Genomic DNA, 25,253 nt, shown 5'->3' with positions numbered 1-25,253 from the left:
AGATGAATACTGAAGTCAGGGTTGGATGATCAGGCCTAAATATAACAATCTCAGATATTTTTTCACCTAAAGTTTGATATCCGATTTTCTGATTTTTTTTTTTACAAGGAGGCAAAAGACAGCGAGAAAAAGCTCAAAGCAATTTTCACCAATGAATAAGCACTCATTGAACTCATTCTCTGCTATTAACGGTGCTAGCCATCCAATCCATTTTGACTGGAAGGGGAGAATGAACAGTCAATGTGGATTGAACGTCTAGTGCAGTCAACAGCAGTGAAACTTGTGCACTCATCGCCACCCCTCTCAGTTTAAATGAACTGGAGATCTATTGTTGTTAATGGCAGGCAACAGTTCAAATGCTATTTTTTTTAACTTTAGCATGTCATGGGCGAACATAACCAGAGTAAGTTTATATTTTTATGTATTTAATGAAAGGTTTTATTCATGTTTAATTTGTTGATTCTTTTAAAATGATATAAATGATTATAATGAATAAAAAGATAATTATGAGAGAATATAATTTAGATTTAGTTTTAAAAACTTGAATTATTTCATATAAAACTTTATTTTATCGTCCAGGCCTAACTGCTCTGTTTAGTCACTTCCATCCAGAATTTTAGGAAGACTAAGACAATAGTGAAATACATGTTAAATGTATCAAGACATGCCCTGCGACTGACTGGTTTAGTCTGCCTTTCGCTCAAAGACAGCTGGGTTAGGCTCCAGCAACCCCCGCAACCCTTTCGAGGATGGGCGGTATGGAAGATGAGATGAGATGTATCAAGAGAGTCAGATAAACCCCTTCATTTAAAGTGAGAATGACATTTATACATGAAAACTTTTTAGTACAACTATTTGAGGATAATGACCATGTCGCTGTCTGTCAGCACAGGCTCAAAAAGGCTGTCAAGGTAGCAGTCCATTCCTTTCTGAGTCTGACCGTCACTGAACGCCTCGGACTCCACTGCAAATAAAGCAAAAAGACGCTAAGCTTTATTCCCCTGTCATAAACTCACTTAGGCACATGTACATGACCACTACTACATCTAACATGCAAATTCCACACATAAACCTCAGAATTCAAAGTTTTGCTTTCAAAACATGGTTGAAATCGTCAATAAAAAAAGAACTCCTCTGACTAATGTTTCACTGATACCGATACTAGTATCACAGTATTGGTACCAATACAGACAGCACTAACATGACATCAAAGATATCATGGAAAAGTGAAAAATAGGATAACGCTACTGCAGAATATGTACCCTGGTTAACATAACCAACGTACCTGCCAGCCAGTTAAAGTGCTAATGATAGATGTCGAATCGTGTGGTGTCCAAACATACTCTGCTTTGAATTTCAATGACTTAATAACTAGTAGACGTACAATACATTTGAAGTGGGAGCCTGACAGTAATTGAATGTTTATTCATTTGCTGCCAGTCTCCCACTTCAAACAGTTTGGGGATCTAGGGCCATCAAAGGCAGACAATGAATTAATTCCTGTCTGACAAAGCCATGATTGCAATGACTTTACATTAATGAGTATGCAGTAATTTAGGATAAAAAAAAGATGTTTTTTCAAAAACTCTGGTTCTGGTATCACCACCCGATGCCAAAAAATGATATCGGTGCAACACTAGTTTTGACACATCCACAATCTTGGACCAGTCCACCTGTTCATTAAATTGGTGATTTGCACTAACCATAAAACTAACTAACTTTATCTGACATTTTTAATGGTTTGGGTTGAACCATGAAATAGCATATAATTTTGTGGTCAATTTCAAAATATAAGAGGAAAAATCAAGCATTAAAAGAGATACAAATAATCGAAATGAAAGCAGTAAAAAAAGACACATTTGACTTCACTATTCATGCGTCACCTCTGAGAAGGTCACAGAAAGCTAGAGATTAAAGCAAACACATTAGGTCTGAAAGAAACCAAAATAATCAAGAAAAGTTCATTAAATCACAAGTCAATGAATGTATGTGTGTGTGGGGGGGCACCGTGGCTATGGTAACCGTCAGAGTTCGACAGGCTGTAGGCTGGTCTGCAGCCAACGCTCAGAGGTAGGGAAGGAGGAGGTTCATCATCTGAATCGAATCCGCTTCTTAATAATGTTCTAGAATAAATAGAAGACATTTGTCTGTAGCAAAAAATGAAAGATGTTCTAGATCAGGGGTGGGCAAACTATTCCAGAGTGGGCCGCAGTGGGTGCCGGTTTTCGTTCCAACCTAAAAGAGAAAACTTTTCCACCAATCTGGTATTTTAGAAGTGCAATCAGTAGATTGCAGTCAGGTGCTTCTTGTTTCAGCACAAACATCATTGGTTATACTGTATGCGTTGAATCGCTTGGAACAAAAATCTGCACCCTCAGCGTCCTTCGAGGACCGGTTTTCACACCCCTGTGACCTAGATCATAAAACCTGTGATAGCTCATGCATGAAGTGCTCTGGGTGTACTGACAGACTGGTGTTGGCTTTGACTCTAGTGGGGCTGTCAGTACTGAGGATGAAATAGCTCTTCTGCTTTGGGAAGTCAGTTGGAAGCTCCAGGTCTGCAATCAAGTCCATCACATAGTCGTTACCTGCCAACTCCACCCATTGGCCTTGCTCCTTCATCAGGATAGAACTCCCTTTCCACCACTCTGACACGCCCCTGCAACAGAATCAGAACACACATTTTATATTTTAAATCATCTTCCTCCGCTTATTCGAGGTCAGGTGAGGGGACAGCAGCTTCAGCCAAGACTTCCCTCTCCCCAGCCACTCCATACAGCTCTTCTGAAAAGATTCCAAGGCATTGCCGGTCCAGCCGGGAGACATAGTCTCCCCAGCGTGTCCTGGGTCGGCCACCTCACCTCATCAGAGAGGTGTCCAGGCTCCACTCGGAGCCGCTACCGGATGACCGGCTTCTCACCTTATCTCTAAGGGAGAGTCCGAACACCCAGTAGAGGAAACTCATTTCAGCCGCTTAGGCCTGGGATCTTGTTCTTTTGGTCACAACCCACGGTTCGTGACCATAGATGAGGATAAGAATGTAGTTTGGCCGGTAAATAGAGAGCTAAGCTCCTTCTTCACCACAATGGACCGATGCATCACTGCAGATACCGCACCATTCTTCCCTCACTAGTGAACTAGACCCCAGGATACTTAAACTCCTCCACTTCGGGAAAGACCTCATCCCTGACCTGGAGAAGGCATGCCACCTATTTCCGACTGAGGAGTGAGAACCATGGTCTCAGATTTGGAGATGATGATTCATATCCCGACTGCTTCACACTCTGTTGCGAATCGTTCCAGTGACAGTTGAGAAGCCATCAGAACCACATCATCCACAAAAAACAGGGATGCAATAGTGAGGCCTCCAAACCGGACCCCCTCAGCACCAAGGCTGCATCTATTATGTCCATGAAAGTTATGAACAGAATCAGTAACATAGGGCAGCCTTCGGGAGTCCAAACCCCACCAGAAACAGATCCGATTTACTGCCGGCGACGCAAAGCAAACTCTGATATTGGTCATAGTGGGACCAGACCCCACGTATCAGGGGTTCTGGTAGCCTATCCCGGAGTACCCCCCGCAAGATTCCCTCGGGAACATGGTTAAATTCCTTCTCTAAGTCCACAAAGCAGATGTAGACTGGTTGTGGCAACTTTCATGAAGTTGCAGAGGCATGTCAACCAAGACAACCCTACCTACATCATGTGTTTAGAATTTCTGGGAAGATCTCATCCATCACCGGGACCTTGCCACCGAGGAGCTTTTTAACCACATCAGTGACTTCAGCCCCACAGATGGGTGAATCCGCCTCAGAGTCTACAGGCTCTGCTTCTTCATGCAGTGGAGTTGAGGTCTTCAAATATCTGGCCCACCCATTGATAACATCCCGAGTTGAGGTCAATCGGACCAGTTTGCCATGGGTGACCCTACCAGGGACACAAGGCAACATAGCTGCTAGGATTATTGGGACACACAAGCCCCACCACCACGATAAGGTGATGACTGATCGGGGGGTTAATTTTAAGTGAGGTTAAGATTTGGCAATTTAATGGGTCAACTTAATGTTAGTTTACAAACTTATCAACAAAGTTAATTCATTTAAATGTGCATTAACATCAGAGCCGCGCAAGAAAACATTACAAGGTAATTAACAACAGAGCCTTATTTTTGTTCAAATCATCAAATTTGAATGAGCACCTGTGGCGCAGAATGTCTCCCGATAAATCCTCGCCAGTTGTCCAAGAGTGAACTGGACACAGGAATGACGATCCTACATAGAGGGATGAATCATTTGACCAGCTAGTAGTTATCACTACTACAATGAATCCCCTATCACCATCATTCTAATTCACCCAGATTATTTTGTTTTACCGTCAAAACAATGAACATGTAACACCATGTTTGATTTCTTCCTGTTGGCTGTCCACTCCAGCAGTGACAGTGGATAGGTTCGTGATGTCTCAGGGCCAGAGCCTGAGCTCTGCTGCATCTTCTGATTGGCTTGAATGAGTCTATGTTGGAGAAGTGCTTGGCAACCAACATCAGCATGGTCAGAAACAAACCTTTGGGAATACGATATAGAAAATGAAGCACAAAAAACAGTTCGGAGAAAAATATTCTCATGGAATTGCTCCAGATATTTCATTTTCTAGTATACGTAGTTAGTATTCTCACTTGAGTAGGTATTTGTCCATCTGTGGTGAGGGAGCAAAGCTGCAGACACACGCAAGCAATAACAACCAGCCTCTTTCTGCGTTATCAGGATTGACATTTCGCCACACCTGGTTGACCAACTGAGCCAAGATCTCATCTCGCAAACCTGGAGACGAGAGACCTTTTTGAATTATGTAATTGCCAAGGATGTTCTCTTGCGCGCCATTCAAGTGAGGATCCCCCATGAATCGTAAAACCTGCAAAAGGATAAACAAAAGCAAAAAACATTTAAGACTGCAGATATAGTGTAGCATGTTGTCACACTTCATTATACATAAATAAAAGGTACACCTACTAGGTTGAAAAGCTCCAGAGCTTCTGCTTTTAGATCCTCTTCTATGCATGTTAGGGGTGCCTCCAAGGGCGTCATAAGCATCCCAAACATTGGTTCCTACAAGAAAAGTACGATGAATGCAGTTTTACAATTCATCAATTTTCAAGTCAAACTGTATAAGAAAACATAGATACTATTGTGATTGTTGTAGCTAACTTTCTCCAAACATGGTTCAAAACAAAAGCATGTCGCCTCAAGTCTTTTGCTATCAAAATTGAACTGACACATTTGATACAGGTATGAACTAATTTATGACATTAGCATATAATCTTACTCTGAAGTGGCTGAGCACATAACGGTTGAAAGGGTAGTTGTTAATGTCCAAAGGCAACGTGAGTTGACTAGACGAAGACTCTTGGATATGAGGAGCCTGAAGCAGAGCCAAGCAATCTGAATGCAACTCTCTCCTCACTGACAGAGAGAAACAAAGAGAGAAGATTTGGCGATAAGTCAAGAAGCAGTAACAGAAGTATACATTAAATCAGAAGTGACAAAACTATGGTCCACAGGTCAACTGCGGCCAGCAGCCCAGCCTATATTGGCCTGCAAAATAAACTTGTTGAGCCTACATCCTGTTTCACTTCTCAGCTTCAATATTAGAAAAAGGGAGTCCCTTAAAAATGGCCTCCAAATGAGCTTAGGAGTCAAAACCTGACATTTATATCATTCATTCATTTTCCCATACCACCCATCCTCGAAAGGGTTGCGGGGGTTGCTGGAGCCTAACCCAACTGTCGTTGGGCGATAGGCTGACCACACCCTAGACTGGTCGCCAGTCAGTTGTAGGGCACACAGACAGACAAATGACCATCCGCACTCCCAATCAAACCGCCATTAGCGGGAATCGAGCCCGCTCCTGCCCCCACCGAAGTCAGGCGATTGAACCTCTACACCACGAGGCGGCCCTAACATTGAAATCAATGTTGAAAACTGAAGAATTGCAGTACTTACTGTTTTACAAGAAAAAAAACATTTAATAAGGTAATAATCCAAAATAGGGCTGAATGGTTAGCGCGTCGCCCTCACAGTTGGGGTCCTGGGTTCAAATCCAGGTCAATCCACCTGTGATTGTTTGTTTCTATGTGTGGCCTATGGCTGGATGGCAAACAGTCTAGCGCAGGGGTGGGAAAACTAAAACTATTCCAGAAAGGGCCATAGTGGGTGTGGGTTTCTGTTCCAACCCATAAAGAAGACACCTTTTGACAAATCTAGTGTCCTACAGGTGCAATCAGTGGATTACATCAGGTGCTTCTAGTTTTCTGCAGGAATCCCATTGGTTAAAGTGCCTGTGCTGGATCGGTTGGAACAAAAACCTGCACCCACAGCAGCCCTCGAGGAGCGGTTTGCCCACCCCTGGTCAGCTGAGATAGGATCCAGTAGCATCCCTTGTGACCCTTGTGAGAATAAGTAGTACTGATGATGAATGAATGAATATATATAGATATTACTACTTACGATATGACAATATATAATTGTTTTTAACAAATGAAAGTGGAAGGAATGTGGGTTGGCTCTGGTATCATTCGATTTTTCTGAAAGTGGCCCTCAGTGAAAAAGGTTTGGACAGGATACAAACCTCCCGCTGTTTGCAGTAGATTACCGAGCTCCGCAGGAATCACCAAATTTGTGACATTTACCACCTCTCTTTTCATCAGCTCCTGTTGCGAAAATTACTTTTAATGTACGGCAAAATCAAACCCGGAAGTGTGCAAAGCAATTCAGTTCCAAATGACCATTTCTTTCTTTTTCTTCTCCTCCTCAGCTTTCCTCTGGGCCATCACCTTCATCTTGAATAAATAAAGATCAAATACAACAATCGTAACCATGTGGAAGGAAAGCGATGAAGAAGTAAAAAAAAAAACAGCTTGGATGTGAGTCTGCATTGTGGTACCTTGACATATCGTTTCCGACTGATATAAAAGTTGACAAGGGATCGGAAACGAACCAAGCTGTCCTTCATTTTCACATACTGCCTTCTAAAAGACAGAAAAAATGTAGCAACACATGTAAATTCTTTAGTTAGATTAATTAAACAAATCAAAATGAATGAAAAGTTGAAACACCCTCTGGTTATGGCCCTAAATGACACTCCGAAGTAAACTTTTTTTAACATAATATCTAACTCTGACAACTAGCGCGGTCAATGTCAGCCAATAATTCAAATGAGAGCTCAGATTGGGGTCATAAACCCTGCATGAAGATTCAGATCCCAAATTATGACTCCCACCACAAAACTGTGAGACAGAATTTACACTGTGCTTCAATTATTAGACATTATTAGTACTACAATAGTAATTTTGGCATCTGTGATACAATATATGTATAATCCCACATCCCAAAATGTATGTGAGCAGTTCTCTATGAAATAACTTTTTCTACATTTACATATGTTTTGCCACATATACAAGCAGATCTAAACTCATTGACTGCCATTGATGACAATAGATGTCCAATCCATTTGAACTTGGAGGGCTACCAGCGAATTCAAGTGATAAACTGAAAGAGTTAATTCTAATATTCATAGAATACCTCGCAAGAAAGCCTCTGCAATGTGCCTGCAACTTGATGATTATGTTGCGGAGGTCCAAGTAGTGTTTTCGGACAAAAAACATGCGAGTATAACGCTGCAGGGTGAGCGCAGCCAACTGGCGACAGCGCTCCCGCTTGCACTCTAATAGTTGGTAGACGGACTCCTTCACAAACAACTGCAACAAGTATAATAAGGTTACTAGATGATGAATATTATGAGTGATAACTTTACCAATGTAAAACATCACTTTGACCAAAGAGAAGAGCAAACCTTTGTAACCCCGACATGGTGGTCTCCTGGCTTAAGAGGATAAAGTTTGGTGAGCAGCAGCACACAGTTGTCACCATTTGCTAACGGCATCTGTTGCATTCCCACTAGAGATTTATATCTATATGACAGACAAACACATAAAATGTATTAAAGATCCCCTGTTATGGTTTTGCATCCATATGTTACAGAAATATATGGCATTATCGACAAAAGAGAACCCTACAGGCGCCCAAAAATTAAAGAAAATGGTCCAGAAATGCTGTTGTGTGGCACTTTTTCGGTACACTGGGTTTTCAAAAAGCAGTATAATACTTAGTCGTTTTACAAAAAAGTGTTGTCAACGGAGCAAAGAAGCTGTGTCTATTGAAATTTCTTGACGATTCGGAAGCATAGTTGCACAATGCGAGTCTTGATAATGAAAAAAACATTTGAACTTAAAAAAATATATATATACCATGACTTTTTTAAAGGATGAAGAAATATAGAATCACATTAAAAATTAGATGCCAACAGTCCATCAGACATGAAATTTAGCAGAAGCCAAAATCCATGATGCATAGCATGTCTATCTCTGTCATTTGCTATACAATGGGCCATTAAATTAAAATTCATATTGTCGGAATACACATGAGAAACACTGCGAAAATCCCCCAAAAGGTCAATGATTACATCAACAGCATACTGAAAGCGAAATGCCAAAATTTGAATCGTAAACCACAGAACTGCATGGCAGATATGTTAAGCACCCCTGTGTTGCTCTAAAACGGGTACTGTTAGACAAATAAATATTTCCAGGTTGACTCAATCAGGAATGTTTCACCTGAGCAGGAAGACGGAAAACTGCATTCTGACAGGATATCCTTCTTTACGGATCCTAATGGTCTCCATGATGCCAGAGTGCATAAGCTGACCTTTCACCAGGTCTTCTTCGAACACACCTGCATTCTAAATCCACAGATATATGTCAATGTAATTACTGACCCATTTGTGGCAAAGTTAGGAGTCTTTTTTCAAACTCTACCTTCGTACTATTTGATTTAATGCAGCGAACAAAAAATGGGTTGCACCTGAAATTGAGCAAAAGCAACATGAATGTGTATTATTGAAGCTTGTTCTAAATGTGGATTAGGGTATTTTTTACCTATCCATCTTGTCCACCAGCTCCAGCAACGACTGCTGAAACTTACAGCTGACAGTGGATGCTTGGTATTTCCTGGTGACCATGCTGCTTTTACTCGTATGACCTCCTCTCTGATGCCCCAGGGCCTCAGCATGAGCTAAGAAGAGGTTTGATATGATCTAAAAGAAAAGGAATTTGAGTTAAATCGCCCACAGCCAGTTCGGAATAGGGATCACGTTCAGTATGGTGATCATTAAATGTTTTCAAGATGCTCCGCTCACCCTGTTCCTGCTCTGAGTGAAAAGATCTAGGACATCTTGACGGACCTGGTCATAGTTTTTATCAAGGAATTTGTAAACCTGTCACATTAAAATAAGAGGGGGGGGTGTTGGTGTAACGCACATATATAAACTTTTTTTCGTTTAGCGCACTGCAACAATAAGTGGTGAGCAAAATGAGATTACAAACTAGCAGATGCAATTTCTGGAAAAAATAGAGGGGATGCTTTTAATTAAATTTGATTCATTAGCCCTTGTGAATGGATTAAATGTCAAGCGGTATCAATGGCACTGAAAGATGAGCATTCATGACCTATTCTTCCAGTTTGTAAGTTATTTTGGGTCACTTTTTTGTTCATTTTAGCATACTTACAGTCCACTTTCTGTTAATTATGCATAATTTCCTGTTGATTTTATGGCATTTCTGGGTTATTTCCTGTTCATTGTTTCCTGATTTGGGGGCTTTTTCACGTCACTTCCTGGTTATATCATGTCATGTTTTTCCCTTCGGAAATTAATGGGGCCATTGGAAATAAATGGGGAGGGTTTCGTCAAATTGTGGTGGAAGCTTATTTAATTTTGCCAAAACCTGTACAGAACTTGCCACCTGATGATGTACAAGGGTGTCGGACTCGGGTTCGCGGGCCGCTTTAACGTCAACTTGATTTCACGTGGGCCGGACCATTTTAGATCTAATATTTAGATATTTTTTTATATAAATGGATTAAAAGCCCTGAATATTCAGTTTTTTATAGATCTAAAACAATGTTTATTGTAGCTTTTTTTTAAATATATTTTTCGATTTTACAAAATGATTTTTGAACGAAAAACACAGAAAAAATTGATTAAAAAAATACAATTATTGATTTAAAAGGGGGAAAATCAGGAAATTTAATATACATCTATACTCATTTTAATTTGATCCTAAAACAGAAAGTCGGCACTCATGATTTACTTTCCCGGGCCAAACAAAATGATGCGGCAGGCCAGATTTGGCCCCCGAGCCGCCACTTTGACACATGTGGTGTAGAGGTACACACGCCTGACTTTGATGTGGGCAGGCGCGGGCTCAATTCCTGCTGATAGCGGGATGATTGTGAGTGGGGATGATCGTTTGTCTTTCTGTGTGGCCTATGATGGACTGACCCTTCTAGGGTGGAGTCTGCCTTTCGGCCAAAGTGAGCTGGGATACCCCCGCAACACGGATGATGAATGAATGTAAAGAATTTTTGTGAAACTTGATTTGCTGACAAAAGTCATGGGAAATGTATAAGAAGTGACCCAAAATCAACAAGTAGTGTCCCCGAAGTATACACTAAAATTAACAAGAAAGTGACCCAAAGTTAAATCATTGCCTGCCATTGAGAACAATAGAGATCCAATTTATGTAACCTGGGAGGACTATCTATGAATGCTCATCTTTCAGTGCCTCTGACGGTGGTACATATTTTTTTAATTCGACCCTTGAAGTCAAAACGGAATGGGCAGCTATCACCATCAATGGCCAGCAAAGAGGTAACGAAGAATATATGACCTAAAATTAACATGGTGAAAAAAGCAATTTATGTCCGCACAGTCCTCTTGTTAATAATAATAATTAAAAAATAGTTAAAACTCCAATAGTTTGAATTTAGGAGTTAATTCTTTGCGTACAATACCAATCAACTTTTGTTTTTACAAAGACAGAATTAAGAAATTTTGATTAATTATGAGATGGTATCCAATAGGTTCACGTAATGATGTGTTATTGAGTGTGAAAACAAACAGATGTTATCAATGTACCTGATATGTAACAGAGTAGGTACACATAATGAAATGTTTATTTTTTTTAAACGGATGTTCATAAATGTACCTGATAGGTAACACATCCAGCAAAATGTTTGATGGTGAACTCAGGGAGGGGCATCTTTGGCTTTATATACAATGAGTTGCTGCCATGATGGTAATGGCACTTTTGGAGAAACGTATGATCTGTGGCCTATAAACACAACAAAAGATTGACTTGTCCAGAAAATCTATGCACACGTTTTTCCATCTGTCACCTGTGGGAAGCAGCTCTGGTCATCTAGTATTCGCAGTACACCATGAGGCTTAGCACCAATGAGATCGATGCAGGCCTGGTTGTTGTTAAATGGAATGTCCTGCCAAGGAATTTGCTCCCTGCTGTACTCCTCCTATGTGGGAATCATTTCATTAATCTCTGTGCACAAAAAGGCTGGTAATTGGAGTCATACGTTCATTAAGCCTATTAATAGTTGTATTATGCAAGAGACTTACCTGTTCTTCCCTAAAAATGATCTTATTAAAGAAGAACTGCAAGTACTCGTTGGCGTAATTGATGCACAGCTGCTCAAAGCTGTTGTATACCAAATCCTGTAATCACACACACACACACGAAATGGTCACAATACGGTAGCTTGGCATTCTCCATGCATGTCTCTTCATACACAAGAGGTCACACAAGAAGACTAGTATGCTACTTAACCTCAAATCCATAAATGTCCAATATGGAAACGGAGAGAGTGTTTTGGTGAGGATACACAAGAGTGTTGACCCTCTCTGTTAACCAATGAAAAAGCAGCGAGTACAAGATCTTGGCAACAGCATCTCTAGAGAAAAAAGTTAAGTCATGAGTGAGGTAAAAATATATAGAAATATAAGTGATGTTGGACAACTTATAAGACAGAAGATGCGTCTTTTTGTGCCTACATGAATATTTGAGTTTGTAGTTATACACTATATTATGTATGTATATGTATGTTATGTATGTATGTATATATGTGCTAAGCAACACGCTTATTTATTTATATATTTATTCATGTATTTATTTATTAACTTACTTATTACCTATCTATTTATGTCTAAATGCCTTTCCTATTCCTGCACCCTCACGCTACTGTGACAACGAAATTTCCCGAATGCGGGATGACTAAAGTTATCCAATACATAGAGTTATAATTGAGAAATAAAAAAGCCTCATTACTCGTATTTTTGGCTATTTACGTTCGGGTGATTGGCAATGTTCCCTCTATTTTTTTGTTTGTCTGGGCAGAAAGACAACCTCCCTGAGCACACTGAGTACTAGTGTGAGCAACATCATCATTGCTCACTATATGTACACAGAAATGATTTAGTAATAATAAAATGTAATGATTAATATCTATGAATGGGCGGCCCGGCGGATGAGTGTTCGCGCATCGGCCTCACAGCTAAAATACATTAAAAAAAATTGGGATTTTATTTGGTGCGCTCCATATTATTTGTTGTGCGCAGAGAAGACGAGAGAAGTGCGCAATTGCGCATGCGCGCAGCTTAGAGGAAACATTGGTGATTGGCAATTAGAACTGTAGAAGCAAAGCATGGTGGATGTATGGGTATGTAAAACCTGGCATCTACAGCACTGTCCACAGTCAGAGGGGTGTAAATCTTGTCTCTCATTGTCTCCTGTCAAGACAAAAGAGTTTGAATCATTTATGCAAATATGTTTCATCAACAAGGTACATACACATATACAGTACGAAGAAGAGGAGTGCTCAGTTTGAGTAAAATCTGCACATGTCATGGAAATATCCATCATTAGAAGGAAAATAAGGTATCTGTAAATTACATAAAACACTTGAAAGTAAAGTACTGCATCCAAAGTAATATCTGGCTAAAACTCCAAAGTTAATACTGCCTGTTAATACTAAGTAGTAGTAGTTGTAACAGTAGTAGTAGTAGCACCCATGATTGATCAATTTACAGGATCTGATCTGTAGTCACATAATCAGCAAGTAGTAGTCAACATGCAACAATGCTGAGGTACACAGTAGTAATTAAGTTTCAAGAAGCAAGAAGTTTGGTTGAATGAATTAATAAATAAGAAAGTTTGACTCAAATACATTGAGGTGGTAAAATGTGTTGTAGATTGATAAAACCATGATTATATATAGTAAGAGGGATGCAAAGGCATCGTGACGACTTTTCAGATATTTTCAAATGGCGACTTTGAGATATAAAGGTCCAATAATATCTCAATACAATGCATTTTTACTGCATTATTGGATTAGACAGTCCATTTTCAAAACAATGATGGTGGCAATAAAAAATAGATCCATTCAAATCTTATACTGACCATGACTTTGTAAGTGATGGCTTTCTGTAGGGCTTCGGGAGAAATCTGCAACAGTTCTGCTACCACTCTGATCTCCTGAGTGCTCACCACTGTCGCCAACTCCTGGCCATCAGTCTGAAATACAAAAAAAGAGAGACATTCTGTTTGTCCATGCCTTGATTATCATTAATCATTTCAATTTCGTCATACGCAGCTGGATATGATGACAATTAGGCTTTTGTCTAGTCAATGATGATGACAAGCCTAAGTCTGATTTTATTTTATTTATTTTTTATTACCACAAGATAATTGAGTGGTACTGTTTGTTTAACCAATCACATTTCACTGGAACTGAAAGCAGTTGTCAGTGTATTTAAGTTATAGACAAAGTACAATAACAAAAATATTGTTTGATTTTTGCCAGTGAATGTCTTTTTCTGTTGTATTTAGAATCATAAATAAGAATTCAAACAGTCCAGTTGTATGAAAATGCCTATTCAACCTTGACCTGGTATTTCTCAAAGTAGACGTTGCCCAAGTGCAGTATGGAAGACAAAACTCTAAAAATCGCTGATTGGTCATCAGCAGTAAAGTGTAGGATTTCCATGGCACCAAGTAGACGCTGGAAGTCCTTAATATCATCCTTTCCTTTAATCACACAATCCCCTCCCTGGGTTGGAGTCAAGAGCATATAATGACACAACGATATCTCTTGTGTGAATTGTCAAGCTCTTAAAAAGCTGCAGCAAAGATTCCTCTACCTGGTTGAGGTAAAAGTAGGTCTCAGCCTCTTGAAGATACAAAGTCTGCTTTTGCTGAGAGGAAAGACCAGCCAGCATTTCATAAAAGATATGATAGTTCCTCTCATCTTTGGCCTGAAGAGCAAACATTAATTTCCTTCAACATAATTTCAACAGGCCACCTGATTAACAGTCTGCGTACATCACCTGAAAGACGATGCGAGACTTTTCCAGAAGATACTGAGAAGTTATGGCACCATTGATCACACCACTAAACAAAAAACAAAACAAAAAAGAATATAAAAGGAGAGCAACAGGGCGCAAAACCAACAATGTTTCCAATTGCGTCATACTCACTCCTCCATAAAGATCTCCATGTATTTCCCAAAGCGACTAGAGTTATTATTCCGCACAGTTTTGGCATTTCCAAACGACTCCAGCAGGGGAGAAGCCTCAAGTATCTATCAGTCATTTAAAAAGAGCATTTTTACTTCTTTCAACTGGAGGATATAGATATTAAGCTTCAGGATTGTGTCATCATTGTTTAACCCTTTCAGAGACAGTGGTCATGACAGTGGGCAAGTGACTATTCTTGGACATTTTTTTTTTAAACTTAAAAATTAGCAATTATTATAAACGTTAATTCATTTATCCCCTCTAGTCTAAATGGATTAGACATCTAGCGCTGTTAATGATGGCCAATGAGTTCAATGGAAAAAAATATGAAAAAAAGAAAGTTTTTGCATGAAATGGTTCATTCACTTTCTGAACCGTTTTATCCTCACTAGGGTCACAGGGGGGGCCAGAGGCGGGGGAGACCATCTATCAGTGGCCAGCCGATCGCAGGGCACAAGCAGAAGGACAACCATTCGCACTCACACCCATACCTTGGGGCAATTTAGAGTGTCCAGTCAGCCTACCATGCATATATTTGGAATGTGAGAGGAAACTGGAGTACCCGGAGGAAACCCACGCAGGCCTGGGGAGAACATGCAAACTCCACACAGGTGGACCGACCTGGATTTGAACCCAGGTCCCACACAGAGGCCGATGGGCTAACCACTCAAATCGCCGGGCCACCCATGAAATGGGTTCATTTCTTTATTATTCATGATGATACAATAAGATATCAAGTTGTCAGAGACCGACACGATATCTGCTGCTATTGCAAAGTCTAAAACTAAATGGCATTTATAAACGATGCCAATCTTGATCAATGTTTTACATTTTGGATAGATGCTATGTCCACATCAACATAATGTTACACCACTTGTAAATATGTACGTTGATGTTTAAGCACAGTTATCCAATCCAATCCAATCCAATCCAATGACATCTCTGTCAATGTATGATCTCAAACCACAGCAAAACACAGCAACTGTAGCTAATGGTAAAGGAATATGAGAAGAAAGGTTTGATAATACATGCAAAGCATGCTGGGTATACTACCTTAATCTGTGCCCAGGTTAAAAAAAAGAAAACATACACACAAGAACATTAATCGTTATTCACGTTAGGACGTGACAATCCGTTTTATACATACCTGCTGAGCAAGATTACATGTGTGATGTAAAGCCACAAGGTAGCGAAGGACAAGTTTGGTCGCCTCAGTTTTCCCAGAGCCGCTCTCCCCACTGGAAAAAAATACAAATTAATCCTTCCGGTGACAGTGGTCAATAAAGTGGACAGCTATTTAAAGTTGACACACAAGATCTTTAATCAATAATAGTGGAAGTGACTACTTTTGGTCATTTAAAAGAAATAACCTAAATAGTATCAGCAAATACTATTTTATATGATTATAAATAAATGTATGCAAAAAGATACTGTCTAAAAAACTAAATTAATGAAATATTAATGAATAAAAAATGAAATATACACTGGATGGAAGTTTTTATTTTTATTTTTTTTATTTTAAATAGCATTTAACTCAATGCCATTATTGACGTCCACCTAATTCAAACCAGTAGGGCAGGTTGTGAACGTTCATGTTTCAGTGCTAATTACGCAGCTAGATATCCAATCCATTTTGACTGCGAAGAAGTGGATGAACAAAGGGTCATTTTTCCCCTCCCAGTTAAAATGGATTGGGCATCTGGCATCCAGTGAGTTAAATGAGGCATATATAAATATTTAGTGGATACAGATCTAATTGTGCTGGTACAGTCCTTGTTATGCTCATCCAATCAATGGATATAAAGTGCCATTCAAAAATCCATTTGTGATATTAGTACAGTCAGTCACTTACCTGATAATAATGACTTGATTATGTTTGGCATCCATCATTTTGGAATAAGCAGCATTTGCTATTCCAAACAAATGTCTGAGGAAGAATGATGTGTCAGTAACTTATATTTCATTGATTGATTCATAACCTCTTGTGAATCTACTCCATAACGTACGGAGGGTTCTCGCCCAGTGCGTGACCCGTGTACTGCAGCACCATGTCCGTTCCGTAGATGTTGTACATCTTATAAGGGTTCACAGAAACCAGAATACTACCTATATAGGTCTGACATGTACGGGGGGAAAAGGACAAATGTGATTATGAATAATACAGTGTTATATAAATCTCTGAGAGAGTGTGCTATTATGCAATATAAGAAACTTACATAAATAAGGTTCCGTTCAAACCTTGTTTTTAGATTATGGAGAACAGCATCATCATGCATCTCCCTAGTGGGAAACAACAAGACGATAAGATTATTTTGAATCATATGTATTTTCCAAAAACAAGCCATTTTTTCTTGAACTATTTCATTGGTTTGATGCTCAATTTGAGTGTGTTTGGGATTGTCTAGGCATTAGGTAGTCAAAGGAATTTTGAGTTATTTATATGACATTATTACTCTAGCTGTGTCATGTCTTCCACGCCATCTTCCTCCCGTTGTTCTCGTTGAGAAACTGTGGACAGGCTTCTGATTGAGTACATCTAAAAAAACAATCATAGAGTGGAGTAAGTCAGGCTTTCATAATGCTCCCGTAGATTGTCTTTTTTCATCACATATTTTGTTCTTAAAGATCTTAAACATACACCCCTCATCTCATCTCATTTTCTGAACCGCCTCATCCTCATTAGGGTTGTGGGGGGTGCTAGAGCCAATCCCAGCTGTCTCCGGGCCAGAGGCGAGGGACACCCTGAACTAGTGACCAGCCGATCGCAGGGCACAAGGAGACAGACAACCATGTACACTCACACCCATACCTAGGGTCAATTTAGAGTGTCCAATCAGCCTACCATGCATGTTTTTGGAATGTGGGGGGAAACCGGAGTACCCGGAGGAAACCCACGCAGGCCCAGGGAGAACATGCAAACTCCACACAGGTAGTCATGACCTGGATTTGAACCACTCGTGCCACTGGGCCGCCCTTAAACATACACATATAGTATATATATTTTAAGTATATGAGCAGTCAAGAATATTTACCTTGTCAAACCATGGGCCCTGAGGTTCCCCTTCCCTGCTGAGATTACACACCCCTGGTTTAACCGCCTTGTTTTTCTTAGCGACCAAGTGGTAGTGGTCTGTAATCTTCTCATCTCCACACATGGACCACTCATTGAGGTTTTGATCTGTCTCTTGAGGTAAGACAATCTCTGTACTCCATAAATCCACATTTTGCTGCAGGCCCTGAACCTCTACTCCGGTATCGTGAGCCCAGTGCTTTTCAGGAACAGTATCCTGGACATGAGGTGAGACAACAGCACATGTGGAGGGGAGACGATAGGAAGCCCCCTGAATGACTGGGTTCTGGACTGGATCATTGGGCTCTAATGAGGAGACCTCCGGGGATCGAAGGGTACCTACTTGAGGCATGATATTGCTGTCAGATTTATTGAAATTTGCTTTGCGAATGTTAGAGCTTTTTGACAAAGCGCTAGACAGGTCAACTGTTTTAGATGTTGAGGAAGACTGGTGTTGGACATTCAAAGTGTTAAGCGGTAATCGATACGTAGGTCGACTGATGTTTTGGTGACGAAGAGCACTGGAAAGGTCAAAAGAAGGCGCTACTGTGGGACAGGTTGGTCCCAGTAGTGATGGTTTGGGGAGACTGTAAGGGGCACCGCGGACGCTGGAGTTAAGCAAGGTCCCTGAAAGGACAGGCTTAGTTGGTGTTGATGTTGATGCTTGAATTTCATCTGATGATGCTTCTTGAAGCGGAGACTGAGATTTGATAGAATTAGATTTTTTTCCTCCACCAGGTAGCATTTGGGTTTTACTTTCATGGCTTTGTCTTGCTTCCCTTGGCTGAACTTTTATTGAGCTGTTTGACAGTCCATGGAAGTTATTTTGAACATTTGCGTTTACAGATGCAGAACAGAGCATAGAAGAAGTTCGAACAGATGATGGCTGATTTCTCAAAACGGAGGTACCTTCAGGCAGTTTGTAAGTAGGTTTGATAACCTTAGGATTACGCAACACGTTAGAAAGCATTGGTGATGCAGAGATGGTTGGAGATTTGGGCTCTGAACTGGTTCCCAGCATGCTACTCGGTAGGTGATATATTCCTTCCTGCAAATTGGGATTACGTAAAGCAGAAGACAACATAGGAGATGAAATAGATTGTGCAGAAGATGATTGAGGTTTATCTAGGTCCATAATAGTGCCATCGGGCAATTGATAGGAACCCTGGTGAAGAATTGGGTCCTGCAGTGCATTGGCGAGAAGAGGGGAGGAGTGATTTGCACCACCAATTCCATCAATTCCATCAACAATGGTGAATTGAGTTTCAACAGGGTTTTGGGACAACGTAAATGTTTCAACGGGTAATTTAAACATGGACTTTTGGATTTGTGAAGTCTGAAGTCCAGAGAGAAGGGAAGAATTACCTCTGACAGTCTGGTGAGAAGGAGATGGATGAACCATGGGAGAGGACCGTACCTGAAGAGGTGAAGTCAAAGATTTTACCCTTGAATTTTTCAAAGCAGAGGAAAAGTTTGGTGGAAATGAAGTTGATGCGTGTGTGTGTGGCAGAAAACTTTTATCCAGTTTGGCATTGAGTTGTAGGGGTGACATGGAGGGGGTACTATGAAGGTGGGAGTCTTGTGTCAGAGATTCATTTTGATTCAAAGGAACATTTTGACTCACTTGTTGGCCATTCTCGACTTCCCCCACTATCTCACCACCAGATGATTCAGGGTAAAATTCCTGCTGTGTTTGAGGTATGTGGCTAGTGGCAGGTAATGACAATGGAAGTTGATTAGGAAATGGGTTGTGCATACAGTTAAGGTATTGGGATGAATTTTGGGGAAACGAGAACGTGCTCGGCTCAATAACTGGGTTCACGCTCCCAGAGTCTGAGGGAGTAACAGGTGTTGGTATCGAATAAGGTACCTGAGGTTTAAAAGTGGTTGGCCCAAAATTCTGAGGACTCATAGGGGTACGGGGAAGGGTGGAGTGCGGATAAAATCCATGGATGTTATGAAAGGGTAGGGAAGCAGGGTCCTGAAAAGGATGGGGTGATTGGAGTCTATTATTGACCCCATTCACTAACGTTTGAGGTGAAAATGAGCCACTGTGTTTCAAAGAAGGCGGCCGAGACACCACAGGCCTTAAAGGAGGTGGTGCTCTGGATGATTGTCTTAAAGAAGGAGAGGACTGGTTTCTGGGCATACGGACTAATGGCTGTCCCCTACCAATAGGTCTTTGGAAGCTTGCTCGTGGTTCTGAATCCCTTGGCTGAGAACCTATCCTTTTTAACATAGGACCTTCAACGACACCCTTCATGTGTCCAGACGGAGAGCCTCGGCCGCTGCGGACAGAGGACCTGAATGGAGCTACATGTTGCGTAACAGGGGGTCCACGCCTTCTTCGTGCTCTTGGGGAGGAGTTTTGTGAAGAGGGTTTTGCAGACCCCGTTACATGACGTCCTGGTATATCTCCAAGCTTATGAGTAGAGGAGTGACTGTAGAGAGGGGGACTTGTATTATGAGACTGAGAAGGAGAGGGAGGACAGTAGCTGGTGGTAGATTGAACATTTTGATGCGGAGACGGTGTACGTTCAGGGGATGCCTCCCTTGCTGAAGGTGTTAGAGGAGGAGACGGTAATCTACGCACTTGGGCTCTTCTTTGGCTACTCTGCACTCTGGAAGATGAAACATTTGAATGGGGTTGTTGTCTGAAAGAAAGTGTTGACCTAGGGCGATGACGTTCTTGCTTTCTTATAGATCCTCTTGGCGATGTCATAGGTCTTGGAAAAGGGTGTCGGGGCTGAGCCCTTTGAAGCCCAATGCTGTCCCTCACAGGTGTTACAGGCGGATGCGCTGTAACTGACACTCCATTCGCATAGAAGTGTGGAGAATCATAATTGTTTGGTACTCTCTGTGAGAAAGCTGGCCTTTGGTTTACCGCTGAGGGTTGCTGTGTAAAGTCTCTTCTGTGTAAGTGAGTGGGAGATTGATTCAGCTCGATTTGTGGTTGAAAAGCCATATGATCTGGTGAAATTCCTGACCTCTCAAATGGATAGGCGTTGATTCCATGCATTGGTTTTGATGAGCCCAGCGGGGTGTACGGTGGGCGATATGTCATTGGCATATTCTCTGTTTCTCCATGATGGGCTGTTGGTGGCATTGCTTCCATATGAAATATTGGTTGGTCTTCAAGGTATGGGGTTGTATTCACCTGACTTGGAAACTGAGGCAAAGTAAATTCTGAAAAGTAATGAGGGGAAGTGACCTGAGGATGGTGAGTAGGTTGAGTTAGCTGTCTGTGCTCATGTTGAGAAATCTCAGTTGTCGCAGAAAAGGGCATGATGGGGGGTTGTTGATGAATACCAACAGTTCGGAAGTGGGGCTTTGCGGCGATGTAAGTAGGAACGGTCTGCTTATTATGATTTCTTGGGTCAAAACCAGGGAACGGAGATGAAAACATAGGGGTCGGACTGATTTGTGGTGGTGGCAGGGTTTCGACCTCCAGTCTTTCTTTTCCAAAAAGTCTAACCTGAGGCCTAGGGACCTTGAACTGCTCAAGATTAGAATAAGACAAAGGGTTTTGTTCCCGTCTATAAAGATGTTCTGTATCTGTTGCAGCCATCCCAGCATCAACATAGTATGGTTGCTGGTAAGGGATATTAACTCCAGCAACATCTAAATATCCCTGCATTGACTCTTGATATACTGGTAAACCTGGGAAAGCAGCATATCTACCACCCACCATACCATACTCAGGTGAGATGGCATAGTCATAATTCACATGATCCAAGTAAGAATCTGAAAATATCTCAGGCTCATATGGATTGTAGATAGCCTCCCTGGCATTGCCAGAGTAACTATATGGGTCTTGCACAAGAGCATAGAGCTTTCCATCATCACCATAGTAGTACTCAACCTCTTCATTACCATTATCTTCATATTCATCATATGGGTAAATGCAATAATCTACATCACTATCATCATAAAACTCATCCTCTGGATAAAAATATCCATCTTCATCATAATATCCATATTCGTTTTCCCATTCATCATCATCATAATATTCAAAGTTCTCTGGCTGCCCATTGTGGTAATCCTCCTCTGATCCAGATTCATCATCATAATCAGAGGCATGGTGGTATCTATGTGGCGATCTGCCTGAAGTGTTTCCCTTTGCAAATGAAAGTCGTTTTCGTCCTTGACGCTTCGCCCATGCCCCCAGTCGACCTCGACCCTTGGAACTTGGTAACCCCCCTATCAACCAGTTGGTTGCAGCAGCTATCCTCGCTAACATCCATCCTTTTGTGTTAAACCTTAATCCTACTTTCTTTTTGCCAAACATGCCTTTGAACTTTGCTCCCAATCCCTTTGCCTCAGCAGCCATATTCCCCGTGCCTCCTAACCTCGATAGGTTTACTGTCTTTTTGGGAGGAGGAGAAGTGGAATTGCTTGTATCGGTGTCTTTTGAATCGGCTAATTTAGAATCTGATGGACCAGGCAAATCCTCCCCAGAGATGCCTTTTGGCCCTAGTCCTTTCAAAAGTTTGAAACCCGACGGGCCTGGGCTTTGATCCCCAGATGTACATTTAGGCAAAAGTCCATTCAAAAGTTTGGTGTTGCTAAGAAGAGGTTTAGCCAAAGCAGGGGGCTTCTCTGTTTTTTTTGAAAGAGGTATGAAAAGAGTGGATGTGCTCTTGAGGCTTCTTGTTGGTTTGGGTTTTTCTGGCTGTTTTTGCTTGCTAGGGAAACTAAATGGAGAGGTCTTTCCTGTGAGACCGCTGATAATTTTAGAAGCCCCTCTAAGGTGACTCTTAGCGTCAGTTGTCTTCTGCAGTTTTCCTGCAACACTGTTTTTCTTCTGTCCATCCGCAGTGAAACCCATCATTACTTTGGAGGCGCCCTTGATTTGGACATCACTCATATTTTTCAGGTTAATGGCATCCATCCCTTTCTTCACTTGAGGCTTTCCGTTGTCTGGCTCCTCATCGTCATCATCCACTGAAGGTGAATCACTTGGGGTAGGGTGGGAACCCTTCACAGCTCTCACTTTAATGGCATTTTTTACAACTGCTTTACCTTTATCTATGTCAATCGGAGGCTTCACTTTAGCAACCACTTCTTCACTCTCATCACTGTTTTCTTCACTCCTCATCTTCTCTTCCTCTTCCTCAGATTCCTCCTCTGACTCACTGACAGGCTTTTTCCCCTTTTCTTTGTTTCCACCATCCTTCTCCTTTCCCTTTTTTAACTCCTCCACTTTCTTTGCACCTTTCTTCTCATCCTTTCCTGTCTTTTTTGTGTCCTTTACTCCCTTCTTTGTCTCCTGCGCCTTGCCTTTCTTGGCAACTGATTTTGCATCCGCTTTCTTGGATGGCATGATTTCAGCTAGTACTCACAAGTAGCCGCAGTGTGATCAAACTGATTGGTGTCAAAACAGACTCTTCTTACAATTTCTCCTTTTCCTTGATAAGATCATGTTTGAATGCTTGGACAAAAAGAAACACTGTCATTCAGTCTGTAATCCAAAAATGTACTTTTGTTTTCCATGAGTGCTTGTTTCCTCAATTGTTGTCAAGCCTTAGCAAAAAGTACTTAAAATAATCTGAGGGATTTCTTCGCTAACACAAGACATATACATTCTACATTATTTATCAAAGTAATGTTAGAAAACAATGTTACTTTTGCCAGTTATAGAATTTTCTTGCCTGCTGTTCCCTGAATCATCCAAATATAGCATTCAAAAAAAAAACAAATGATCCTGGTCCTTGGAAGACATAGAATGAAATTTGCTGGGTCACACAGAGAATAAAACACACTGTAACAGGGTGAGCGTAGTCCTTTGTGCAACTCCCATTGTTATCGCATCCGATGAGTCCAGCAGTTCATTTTCATATTGATTCCTATGCAATCTTCATCAGATGTTCCCTCAGCAAAGGGAACTGATGGCAAATCTTGGAGTGCATTCCAGCCCTTGAGTGTGCATTCCTTATCCGTTTTATGTGTTCACACACCCGCAGTCTGAGCTTTGTGACCACCTGCTGATCCTAGTAATTCTCTGGTCACAGCAATTTCATCCTAGGTGAGTGGTGCGTGTGTCCCCTGTTGCAAAGGGCACCTTAATGTAACAACTATACTGTCTCAGGGTAACCGTATCTGTGGACTCTTTTGTGTATGAATAATGCAGGTTGGCTGAGCTGTTGCTAAACTGTGTCTGAGAGGCGAAGCCACACAGAGTCAAAACACAAACACCTGTAGTCCCAGTGGCAGACATTGACTGGGAACACCTTGTTGCTCATTGTCTCTTCTTTACATAAACAATTTTCTTTGGTGTTACACACTATGCAGGGGTGCGGGGCTTCAACTCGTTTATGACTACAGTAATCCCTCGAATATCACAGATAATGTAGACCAGACATCGGCACGATAATCGAAAAACCGCAAAGTAGGATCACCCCTATTATTACTACCATACTACGTGTTTGTACCTATACAGAAATAAAAGTACGTACACTAGTACAATTATCAAGAAGTGTATTTATTAAATATTACAGCTATAAGCATATGAAAAGACTGTAATGTGTTAACATATAAATATAATCTATATATAAAAACAGTGTAAATACTTCAAATACTGTATTCATGGTGAGAATACTTCCTGGTGGCGCCGGAGGGGAGCTTTTTACAAAGAGCTTTTGCAAGAGGTTTTCGGCACACAAGGAAGATATGTTGGGGAGTTGCGACCGCTGTTTCTTTTTTGGTACAAATATGCTTTTGTACAAGGACATGAGACTATCAAGATGATTTCCAAATTCAATGGCTCTGACCATGTTGTCATCAATCTCCAGGACCAGTTGTTGCAAACTGCATGCCATTTAGAAAATTTCTTGTGATTTCTGAGAGTACTAAGACCACGTTCTTCATCTTTATTGGCGTCATTGTTTTGGGGGAAATTAAACCTCTACTTCGCTCCTCCACACAGTCCAGCCGTCAATTACCCGTCCAGAGAGCTCTATTTTCAGATGAGAGCAATGGCTTCAGCTCGCTGCCCAGACTTAAATGGAAACTCAACCTCCACTTTGCTCCTCCGCGGCGTCCAGCTATCTCAGTCGCCCACAGGACTCTATTTTCAGACAAGGGCGATGGCTTCTGCCGTAACATTGCCCGGAGCTTAGACGTTTAAACATTTCTGGGAAATTCCAACATCAGCTCCGCGACCCCAAGGCTCCCGGCCGTACAGGCCACTGAGCGAGCTCTATTTTCAGTTTAGGGCAACGGTGTCCACCGTAAGGTCACCCAGAGCTCACATTTCTAAAAAAAATATACCCTCAGAGTCTCCCAGCCATCCAGTCCGCTCAGAAAGGTCTATTTCGGGATAAAAATAACGGCCACCGCCTGCTACCCGCCGTTTTACTTTTTCGGTGCCGGTTTCAAGTGTCTTCCGCTTGTGAGTTTCAGCATATATTTTGACATTTTTATGAACTTTTTTTTATACTATTAAAAAAAAACATGGACTGTAGCCGCGAATGTTGAAGCCGCGAAGTGGTGAAAAATGACAGTATTATGCTCTACAACCACCTCAAACCTCTACAACAATTTTAGAATAATTTGATACAATAACATTAACACCTTTCTCTGGACAACAGGTCTTCCATATGTAAATGCTGTGCTTACGCTGTAATAATTTTTTGTTTACATATTGACTTATCAGAATGTGCACAATAAACATAAAAATTTGACTTGGTAACAAAAACAAATGCTTA

At 41.1% G+C, this 25,253-nt stretch overlaps 1 protein-coding gene across 1 annotated transcript in view; it reads right to left on the bottom strand.

The window, feature by feature from the left end:
- Nucleotides 1-22,870, bottom strand: part of myo15aa (myosin XVAa) — a 39,561-nt gene extending 16,691 nt beyond the window's left edge. Inside the window, exons 1-35 of the mRNA XM_077618550.1 lie at nt 20,535-22,870; nt 19,172-19,253; nt 17,510-18,964; nt 16,931-17,013; nt 16,694-16,757; nt 16,484-16,593; nt 16,330-16,404; nt 15,625-15,715; nt 14,439-14,542; nt 14,289-14,352; nt 14,103-14,216; nt 13,850-14,011; nt 13,363-13,476; nt 12,634-12,692; nt 11,734-11,857; nt 11,526-11,621; nt 11,291-11,422; nt 11,101-11,226; nt 9,252-9,329; nt 8,992-9,149; nt 8,872-8,917; nt 8,671-8,795; nt 7,851-7,968; nt 7,580-7,755; nt 6,942-7,026; nt 6,784-6,837; nt 6,627-6,708; nt 5,325-5,461; nt 5,012-5,107; nt 4,678-4,913; nt 4,375-4,565; nt 4,201-4,273; nt 2,468-2,659; nt 2,008-2,123; nt 870-964 (exon numbers count right to left, since the gene is read on the bottom strand). Coding sequence (XP_077474676.1) covers nt 870-964; nt 2,008-2,123; nt 2,468-2,659; nt 4,201-4,273; nt 4,375-4,565; nt 4,678-4,913; nt 5,012-5,107; nt 5,325-5,461; nt 6,627-6,708; nt 6,784-6,837; nt 6,942-7,026; nt 7,580-7,755; nt 7,851-7,968; nt 8,671-8,795; nt 8,872-8,917; nt 8,992-9,149; nt 9,252-9,329; nt 11,101-11,226; nt 11,291-11,422; nt 11,526-11,621; nt 11,734-11,857; nt 12,634-12,692; nt 13,363-13,476; nt 13,850-14,011; nt 14,103-14,216; nt 14,289-14,352; nt 14,439-14,542; nt 15,625-15,715; nt 16,330-16,404; nt 16,484-16,593; nt 16,694-16,757; nt 16,931-17,013; nt 17,510-18,964; nt 19,172-19,253; nt 20,535-22,870 — 7,449 coding nt within the window. The remainder of the gene's footprint in view (nt 1-869; nt 965-2,007; nt 2,124-2,467; nt 2,660-4,200; nt 4,274-4,374; nt 4,566-4,677; nt 4,914-5,011; nt 5,108-5,324; nt 5,462-6,626; nt 6,709-6,783; nt 6,838-6,941; nt 7,027-7,579; nt 7,756-7,850; nt 7,969-8,670; nt 8,796-8,871; nt 8,918-8,991; nt 9,150-9,251; nt 9,330-11,100; nt 11,227-11,290; nt 11,423-11,525; nt 11,622-11,733; nt 11,858-12,633; nt 12,693-13,362; nt 13,477-13,849; nt 14,012-14,102; nt 14,217-14,288; nt 14,353-14,438; nt 14,543-15,624; nt 15,716-16,329; nt 16,405-16,483; nt 16,594-16,693; nt 16,758-16,930; nt 17,014-17,509; nt 18,965-19,171; nt 19,254-20,534) is intronic.
- Nucleotides 22,871-25,253: the final 2,383 nt, after the last annotated feature.

Source organism: Stigmatopora argus, chromosome 14, assembly GCF_051989625.1.
Source record: "Stigmatopora argus isolate UIUO_Sarg chromosome 14, RoL_Sarg_1.0, whole genome shotgun sequence".
Taxonomy (NCBI): domain Eukaryota; kingdom Metazoa; phylum Chordata; class Actinopteri; order Syngnathiformes; family Syngnathidae; genus Stigmatopora; species Stigmatopora argus.
This window is presented reverse-complemented; position numbering and strand designations above follow the sequence as displayed.